A 10,155-nucleotide genomic window follows, 5' to 3' on the forward strand; every position below is an offset into this window, starting at 1 on the left:
AGTGTCAAACTTTATCACGCTAAATCAGTGTCAAACTTTATCGCGCTAAATCAGTGTCAAACTTTATCGCGCTAAATCAGTGTCAAACTTTATCGCGCTAAATCAGTGTCAAACTTTACCACGCTAAATAAGTGTCAAACTTTCCCACGCTAAATCAGTGTCAAACATTACCGCTCTAAATCAGTATCAAACTTTACCACGCTAAATCAGTGTCAAACTTTACCACGCTAAATCAGTATCAAACTTTACCACGCTAAATCAGTGTAAAACTTTACCACGCTAAATCAGTGTCAAACTTTACCGCTCTAAATCAGTATCAAACTTTACCACGCTAAATCAGTGTCAAACTTTACCGCGCTAAATCAGTGTCAAACTTTACCACGCTAAATCAGTGTCAAACTTTACCGCGCTAAATCAGTGTCAAACTTTATCGCGCTAAATCAGTGTCAAACTTTACCGCGCTAAATCAGTGTCAAACTTTACCACGCTAAATCAGTGTTAAACTTTACCGCGCTAAATCAGTATCAAACTTTACCACGCTAAATCAGTGTTAAACTTTACCGCGCTAAATCAGTGTCAAACTTTACCACGCTAAATCAGTGTCAAACTTTACCGCGCTAAATCAGTGTCAAACTTTACCGCTAAATCAGTGTCAAACTTTATCAGCGCTAAATCAGTGTCAAACTTTACCGCGCTAAATCAGTGTCAAACTTTACCGCGCTAAATCAGTGTCAAACTTTATCGCGCTAAATCAGTGTCAAACTTTACCGCGCTAAATCAGTGTCAAACTTTACCGCGCTAAATCAGTGTCAAACTTTATCGCGCTAAATCAGTGTCAAACTTTACCGCGCTAAATCAGTGTCAAACTTTACCGCGCTAAATCAGTGTCAAACTTTATCGCGCTAAATCAGTGTTAAACTTTATCGCGCTAAATCAGTGTTAAACTTTATCGTGCTAAATTAGTGTCAAACTTTCCCGCGCTAAATCAGTGTCAAACTTTCCCGCGCTAAATCAGTCAAACAACGAGTGCGTGACGTCTGTTGCTGCGCACGTAACTCCTGTAAAGTATGATATTAATTATATTAATGAATACACACACACACAGACACACACACACACAAAAACAGACTTAAATGGACCTTTTGAACTGAGAATTCACTTAAAGACATTTCTTCTTTTCAAAAAGCAAGAAAGTTTTAGTGACAGATTTATGAGAAAGGCTTTAGGCTTGTGAGGAGCATCAGTGTTGTCATGGCATCCAGTAAACCATTTTTATTAATCAAACTACTCAATTTCACTCTTTGTCTAGTATAAACGTTCTCTTTGAAGCTGCACAGCGAAGCTTCAGTATTACAGCAGTGAAACTGTACATGGAAACTAGAGCAGCATCTTGAGGACAAACCTGCTGTGAAACCCACATGAGGTTTCCACACTGTAATAAAAGCCAAAGCGGAGTAATATAAGACCTACATTTCACTTCTGTTCTCCGATGCTCTGTAAAGGAATGAAATATCGCCGAGTGAAATCAAGAGTGAGAAACAGATCAAACGAATGCTGGATAACTCATCTGGATACCACATACAAGTAACAATAAATCCCCAAAAAACATGTTGTCGCTACCGTTTAGCTGCCTTGTTGCTGTTGAGCAAGTTGCATCTTTTCAAGTATAAAAGCGTTCACCAGTATGTGTTATTCTGCATGCACGAATGATCGAAGATGTGCAAATAAGACGTGTTTTAAGGTTTTGAAGGCTAAATCAGTGTCAAACGTTACCGCGCTAAATCAGTGTCAAACGTTACCGCGCTAAATCAGTGTCAAACGTTACCGAGCTAAATCAGTGTCAAACGTTACCGCGCTAAATCAGTGTCAAACTTTACCGCGCTAAATCAGTGTCAAACTTTACCGCGCTAAATCAGTGTCAAACTTTCTGCGCTAAATCAGTGTCAAACTTTCCCGCGCTAAATCAGTGTCAAACTTTCCCGCGCTAAATCAGTGTCAAACTTTCCACGCTAAATCAGTGTCAAATTTTCCACGCTAAATCAGTGTCAAACTTTCCCGCTCTAAATCAGTGTCAAACTTTCTGCGCTAAATCGGTGTCAAACTTTCCTGCGCTAAATCAGTGTCGAACTTTCTGCGCTAAATCAGTGTCAAACTTTACCGCGCTAAATCAGTGTCAAACTTTACCGCGCTAAATCAGTGTCAAACTTTCTGCGCTAAATCAGTGTCAAACTTTCTGCGCTAAATCAGTGTCAAACTTTACCGCGCTAAATCAGTGTCAAACTTTACCGCGCTAAATCAGTGTCAAACTTTCTGCGCTAAATCAGTGTCAAACTTTCCCGCGCTAAATCAGTGTCAAACTTTCCACGCTAAATCAGTGTCAAATTTTCCCACGCTAAATCAGTGTCAAACTTTCCCGCTCTAAATCTGTGTCAAACTTTCCCGCGCTAAATCAGTTTCAAACTTTCCCGCGCTAAATCAGTGACAAACTTTCCCGCGCTAAATCAGTGTCAAACTTTCCCGCGCTAAATCAGTGTCAAACTTTCCCGCGCTAAATCAGTGTCAAACTTTCCCGCGCTAAATCAGTGTCAAACTTTCCCGCGCTAAATCAGTTTCAAACTTTCCCGCGCTAAATCAGTGTCAAACTTTCCCGCGCTAAATCAGTGTCAAATTTTCCCACGCTAAATCAGTGTCAAACTTTCCCGCTCTAAATCTGTGTCAAACTTTCCCGCGCTAAATCAGTTTCAAACTTTCCCGCGCTAAATCAGTGACAAACTTTCCCGCGCTAAATCAGTGTCAAACTTTCCCGCTCTAAATCTGTGTCAAACTTTCCCGCTCTAAATCTGTGTCAAACTTTCCCGCGCTAAATCAGTTTCAAACTTTCCCGCGCTAAATCAGTGACAAACTTTCCGCGCTAAATCAGTGTCAAACTTTCCGCGTTAAATCAGTTTCAAACTTTCCCGCTCTAAATCTGTGTCAAACTTTCCACGCTAAATCAGTGACAAACTTTCCCGTGCTAAATCAGTGTCAAACTTTCCCGCGCTAAATCAGTGTCAAACTTTCCCGCTCTAAATCTGTGTCAAACTTTCCCGCGCTAAATCAGTGTCAAACTTTCCCGCGCTAAATCAGTCAAACAACGAGTGCGTGACGTCTGTTGCTGCGCACGTAACTCCTTTAAAGTATGATATTAATTATATTAATGAATACACACACACACACACACACACACACACACAAAAACAGACTTAAATGGACCTTTTGAACTGAGAATTCACTTAAAGACATTTCTTCTTTTCAAAAAGCAAGAAAGTTTTAGTGACAGATTTATGAGAAAGGCTTTAGGCTTGTGAGAAGCATCAGTGTTGTCATGGCATCCAGTAAACCATTTTTATTAATCAAACTACTCAATTTCACTCTTTGTCTAGTATAAACGTTCTCTTTGAAGCTGCACAGCTGAAGCTTCAGTATTACAGCAGTGAAACTGTACATGGAAACTAGAGCAGCATCTTGAGGACAAACCTGCTGTGAAACCCACATGAGGTTTCCACACTGTAATAAAAGCCAAAGCGGAGTAATATAAGACCTACATTTCACTTCTGTTCTCCGATGCTCTGTAAAGGAATGAAATATCGCCGAGTGAAATCAAGAGTGAGAAACAGATCAAACGAATGCTGGATAACTCATCTGGATACCACATACAAGTAACAATAAATCCCCAAAAACATGTTGTCGCTACCGTTTAGCTGCCTTGTTGCTGTTGAGCAAGTTGCATCTTTTCAAGTATAAAAGCGTTCACCAGTATGTGTTATTCTGCATGCACGAATGATCGAAGATGTGCAAATAAGACGTGTTTTAAGGTTTTGAAGGCTAAATCAGTGTCAAACGTTACGCGCTAAATCAGTGTCAAACGTTACGCGCTAAATCAGTGTCAAACTTTACCGCTAAATCAGTGTCAAACTTTCCGCTAAATCAGTGTCAAACTTTCCCGCTTAAATCAGTGTCAAACGTTACGCGCTAAATCAGTGTCAAACGTTACGCGCTAAATCAGTGTCAAACTTTCCGCGCTAAATCAGTGCCAAACTTTCCGCGCTAAATCAGTGCCAAACTTTCCGCTAAATCAGTGTCAAACTTTCCCGCTTAAATCAGTGTCAAACTTTCCGCGCTAAATCAGTGTCAAACTTTCCGCGCTAAATCAGAGTCAAACTTTCCGCGCTAAATCAGAGTCAAACTTTCCCACGCTAAATCAGTGTCAAACTTTCCGCGCTAAATCAGAGTCAAACTTTCCCGCTCGAAATCAGTGTCAAACTTTCCGCTCTAAATCTGTGTCAAACTTTCCCGCTAAACCAGTTTCAAACTTTCCGCTTAAATCAGTGTCAAACTTTCCGCTTAAATCAGTGTCAAACTTTCCGCTCTAAATCTGTCAAACTTTCCGCTTAAATCAGTGTCAAACTTTCCCGCTTAAATCAGTGACAAACTTTCCCACGCTAAATCAGTGACAAACTTTCCCGCTCTAAATCAGTGTCAAACTTTACCGCTCTAAATCAGTGTCAAACTTTCCCGCTCTAAATCTGTGTCAAACTTTCCCGCGCTAAATCAGTGTCAAACTTTCCCGCGCTAAATCAGCGTCAAATTTTCCCGCGCTAAATCAGCGTCAAACTTTATCACGCTAAATCAGTGTTAAACTTTATCGCGCTAAATCAGTGTCAAACTTTCCCGCTCTAAATCAGTGTCAAACTTTCCCGCGCTAAATCAGTGTCAAACTTTCCAGCGCTAAATCAGTGTCAAACTTTCCCGCGCTAAATCAGTGTCAAACTTTCTGCGCTAAATCAGTGTCAAACTTTACCAAGCTAAATCAGTGTCAAACTTTACCAAGCTAAATCAGTGTCAAACTTTCCCGCGCTAAATCAGTGTTAAACTTTACTCGCGCGAAATCAGTGACAAACTTTCCCGCGCTAAATCAGTGTCAAACTTTCCCGCGCTAAATCAGTGTTAAACTTTACTCGCGCGAAATCGGTGACAAACTTTCCCGCGCTAAATCAATGTCAAACTTTACTCGCGCTAAATCAGTGTCAAACTTTCCCGCGCTAAATCAGTGTAAACTTTACTCGTGCGAAATCAGTGACAAACTTTCCCGCGCTAAATCAGTGTCAAACTTTACCACGCTAAATCAGTGTCAAACTTTCCCGCGCTAAATCAGTGTCAAACTTTCCAGCGCTAAATCAGGGTTAAACTTTACTCGCGCGAAATCAGTGACAAACTTTCCCGCGCGAAATCAGTGACAAACTTTCCCGCGCTAAATCAGTGTCAAACTTTCCCGCGCTAAATCAGTGTCAAACTTTACTCGCGCGAAATCAGTGTCGAACTTTCCCGTGCTAAATCAGTGTCAAACTTTCCCGCGCTAAATCAGTGTCAAACTTTACCACGCTAAATCAGTGTCAAACTTTCCCGCGCTAAATCAGTGTCAAACTTTCCCGCGCTAAATCAGTCAAACAACGAGTGCGTGACGTCTGTTGCTGCGCACGTAACTCCTTTAAAGTATGATATTAATTATATTAATGAATACACACACACACACACACACACACACACACAAAAACAGACTTAAATGGACCTTTTGAACTGAGAATTCACTTAAAGACATTTCTTCTTTTCAAAAAGCAAGAAAGTTTTAGTGACAGATTTATGAGAAAGGCTTTAGGCTTGTGAGAAGCATCAGTGTTGTCATGGCATCCAGTAAACCATTTTTATTAATCAAACTACTCAATTTCACTCTTTGTCTAGTATAAACGTTCTCTTTGAAGCTGCACAGCGAAGCTTCAGTATTACAGCAGTGAAACTGTACATGGAAACTAGAGCAGCATCTTGAGGACAAACCTGCTGTGAAACCCACATGAGGTTTCCACACTGTAATAAAAGCCAAAGCGGAGTAATATAAGACCTACATTTCACTTCTGTTCTCCGATGCTCTGTAAAGGAATGAAATATCGCCGAGTGAAATCAAGAGTGAGAAACAGATCAAACGAATGCTGGATAACTCATCTGGATACCACATACAAGTAACAATAAATCCCCAAAAACATGTTGTCGCTACCGTTTAGCTGCCTTGTTGCTGTTGAGCAAGTTGCATCTTTTCAAGTATAAAAGCGTTCACCAGTATGTGTTATTCTGCATGCACGAATGATCGAAGATGTGCAAATAAGACGTGTTTTAAGGTTTTGAAGGCTAAATCAGTGTCAAACGTTACCGCGCTAAATCAGTGTCAAACGTTACCGCGCTAAATCAGTGTCAAACTTTACCGCTAAATCAGTGTCAAACTTTCCGCTAAATCAGTGTCAAACTTTCCGCGCTAAATCAGTGTCAAACGTTACCGCTAAATCAGTGTCAAACGTTACCGCTTAAATCAGTGTCAAACTTTCCCGCTAAATCAGTGCCAAACTTTCCGCGCTAAATCAGTGCCAAACTTTCCGCGCTAAATCAGTGTCAAACTTTCCCGCTTAAATCAGTGTCAAACTTTCCCGCTTAAATCAGTGTCAAACTTTCCCGCTAAATCAGAGTCAAACTTTCCGCGCTAAATCAGAGTCAAACTTTCCCACGCTAAATCAGTGTCAAACTTTCCCGCGCTAAATCAGAGTCAAACTTTCCCGCTCGAAATCAGTGTCAAACTTTCCCGCTCTAAATCTGTGTCAAACTTTCCCGCGCTAAACCAGTTTCAAACTTTCCCGCGCTAAATCAGTGTCAAACTTTCCCGCGCTAAATCAGTGTCAAACTTTCCCGCTCTAAATCTGTCAAACTTTCCCGCGCTAAATCAGTGTCAAACTTTCCCGCGCTAAATCAGTGACAAACTTTCCCACGCTAAATCAGTGACAAACTTTCCCGCTCTAAATCAGTGTCAAACTTTACCGCTCTAAATCAGTGTCAAACTTTCCCGCTCTAAATCTGTGTCAAACTTTCCCGCGCTAAATCAGTGTCAAACTTTCCCGCGCTAAATCAGCGTCAAATTTTCCCGCGCTAAATCAGCGTCAAACTTTATCACGCTAAATCAGTGTTAAACTTTATCGCGCTAAATCAGTGTCAAACTTTCCCGCTCTAAATCAGTGTCAAACTTTCCCGCGCTAAATCAGTGTCAAACTTTCCAGCGCTAAATCAGTGTCAAACTTTCCCGCGTTAAATCAGTGTCAAACTTTCCACGCTTAAATCAGTGTCAAACTTTACCAAGCTAAATCAGTGTCAAACTTTACCAAGCTAAATCAGTGTCAAACTTTCCCGCGCTAAATCAGTGTTAAACTTTACTCGCGCGAAATCAGTGACAAACTTTCCCGCGCTAAATCAGTGTCAAACTTTCCCGCTAAATCAGTGTTAAACTTTACTCACGCTAAATCGGTGACAAACTTTCCCGCTTAAATCAATGTCAAACTTTACTCGCTTAAATCAGTGTCAAACTTTCCCGCTAAATCAGTGTAAACTTTACTGCGTGCTGAAATCAGTGACAAACTTTCCCGCTTAAATCAGTGTCAAACTTTACCACGCTAAATCAGTGTCAAACTTTCCCGCTTAAATCAGTGTCAAACTTTCCAGCGCTAAATCAGGGTTAAACTTTACTCGCGCGAAATCAGTGACAAACTTTCCCTTGCGAAATCAGTGACAAACTTTCCGCGCTAAATCAGTGTCAAACTTTCCCGCGCTAAATCAGTGTCAAACTTTACTCGCGCGAAATCAGTGTCGAACTTTCCCGTGCTAAATTAGTGTTAAACTTTACTCGCGCGAAATCAGTGACAAACTTTACCACGCTAAATCAGTGTCAAACTTTACCACGCTAAATCAGTGTCAAACTTTACCACGCTAAATCAGTGTCAAACTTTACCACGCTAAATCAGTGTTAAACTTTCCCGCGCGAAATCAGTGACAAACTTTCCCGCGCGAAATCAGTGACAAACTTTCCCGTGCGAAATCAGTGTCAAACTTTACTCGCGCGAAATCAGTGACAAACTTTCCCGCGCTAAATCAGTGTCAAACTTTCCCGCGCTAAATCAGTGTCAAACTTTCCCGTGCTAAATCAGTGTTAAACTTTACTCGCGTGAAATCAGTGACAAACTTTCCGCGACTAAATCAGTGTCCAACTTTACTCGCACGAAATCAGTGTCGAACTTTCCCGTGCTAAATTAGTGTTAAACTTTACTCGCGCGAAATCAGTGACAAACTTTCCCGCGCTAAATCAGTGTTAAACTTTACTCGCGCGAAATCAGTGACAAACTTTCCCGCGCTAAATCTGTGTCAAATTTTACCGCTCTAAATCAGTGTCTGAAGTTCTGCATGCACGAATGATCGAAGATGTGCAAATAAGACGTGTTTTAAGGTTTTGAAGGGATTAGTGGACCCCATCTTTAAACGTCTGTCGTCTCTTTTTTCTCTTCCTTTATCAGGCAAGACAAGCTAAAGATTCACATGCGCAAGCACACCGGCGAGAGGCCGTACATCTGCCTGCACTGCAACTCAAAGTTTGTTCACAACTACGACCTGAAGAACCACTTGCGCATCCACACGGGTGTGCGGCCGTATCAGTGCGAGCATTGCTACAAGAGCTTCACGCGCTCCGACCACTTGCACAGACACATCAAACGGCAGAGCTGCCGCGTCTCGCGCCCACGACGGGGCCGAAAACCCTCCGCCTGGCGCTCCACCAGCTTCCTCTTTCCTTCAGACCCCAACCCCCACCAAGGAGATCGGACCATGCGGTTGCCCGCCGCCGGTGCGCCCTTGCTATCTCAGTTAGCTGAGAGACAGGCAGCTGGGCGGCCGCTGGAGGACGTGGATGGTGGAAGCGGCAACAGCCGCGAGAGCCTGACGGACAGGAAGCACGTCTCAGAGGATGTGGAGAGGAAACGAGGGGTGTTCGCTTTCGCCTTGGCAACGGAGGACGTTCTGCCTCACCCACCCTTCTATTCCGTGACCTCTGACCCCTGGGCCGTGAGACTGGAACGAGCCCCGCCCATTCCCGAGGCTGCAAAGTGACTTTTTTTTAAAGTTTCCCGTTTAAATCCTGAGCTCTTAACCTGAACAAACTTTCTCAGAATAGGTTCAGAAAATAATAGACTTTGGCATTTTTAAATGTCAGATTCAAAGGGGACGACAAGGATTTTAAATACTTGTTAAATGATCAGAGGTGGACATGTCACAGGCCAAGTTTTTGGATGCTTCAGCCTTTGCTAACAAGGGTAAATGAAACAGAAAGTGAGATTTGCTCATAGCCTGTTCAGTGCAATCGGTATGTGAAACATTCATGCAAAAATGTAAGAATCAGGTAATAAAGAGGAAAACGTAAGTCCTGCTGAAATACGTTATAAGCTTTGATGCATTCTCTCTCTCTCTCTCTCTCTTTTTTAATTGAACAGATTTAAATGAAGGCATTTCAGAAATTAAAAACGAATGAAATTACAAACGTAACACATTTTATATCCACTATGCAAAATATGATAAAAGTGGGAATATTTTTAGAATTAAAACAAATTAGAAAAACTGTAATCTCAGGATTTGACCGATTGTTTTTAACTGCCAAATGTAAATAATTATGCATAATAAGATGTCAAATAAACAACAACAACGAAAGAAATCATTGAGGTTATCTTAATCTTACACGAACACTTTCTTACTATTTTACGCTGCGATCAGCGCCTCGAATCGACTCTTGATCAGGATGCTTTCGCCAGCACCATAATGCATAATCGTAGTGATGTCATGACATCGCTGACTTTATTTCTATACTGAACATCTGTAAAACAACCAAAGATGTGTTGTGAGACCCAAACTTGAAAGGCTTTTTAAAATCCAACTTTATCTCTTTGCAAAGCAGGAAGTCTTTTTCCACATATGAATTGTTGCTTTAAGTGTCTAAAGCTGCGTACACACTGCCAGGGACATCGCTACGACATCATAGCTTGACTCCATCACATTTTTATTTATTTATTTTTATTTGGTATCAAAATCACACAATAATTAAATAGAGAATGATAATAACAATAATTGCAACAAAAACAGTATATAAAAAACAACAACAATATTATTACAAAATATTACAAGTAAATAAAATAAATTAACAACAAAATAAAATAATTAAGAACTATATACATATCATCCATCCCATTCATTTTCAATGAGAGCACA

General features: G+C 41.1%; 1 protein-coding gene across 1 annotated transcript in view; it reads left to right on the forward strand.

The window, feature by feature from the left end:
- LOC127628903 (zinc finger and BTB domain-containing protein 7C-like) overlaps positions 1-9,909 on the forward strand; it is a 28,652-nt gene extending 18,743 nt beyond the window's left edge. Inside the window, exon 3 of the mRNA XM_052105869.1 lies at positions 8,418-9,909. Within this exon, the coding sequence (XP_051961829.1) occupies positions 8,418-9,006 (589 nt within the window). The 3' untranslated portion in view covers positions 9,007-9,909. The remainder of the gene's footprint in view (positions 1-8,417) is intronic.
- The last annotated feature ends 246 nt before the right edge of the window (positions 9,910-10,155 follow it).

This window comes from Xyrauchen texanus, chromosome 35 (genome assembly GCF_025860055.1).
Source record: "Xyrauchen texanus isolate HMW12.3.18 chromosome 35, RBS_HiC_50CHRs, whole genome shotgun sequence".
Classification (NCBI taxonomy): domain Eukaryota; kingdom Metazoa; phylum Chordata; class Actinopteri; order Cypriniformes; family Catostomidae; genus Xyrauchen; species Xyrauchen texanus.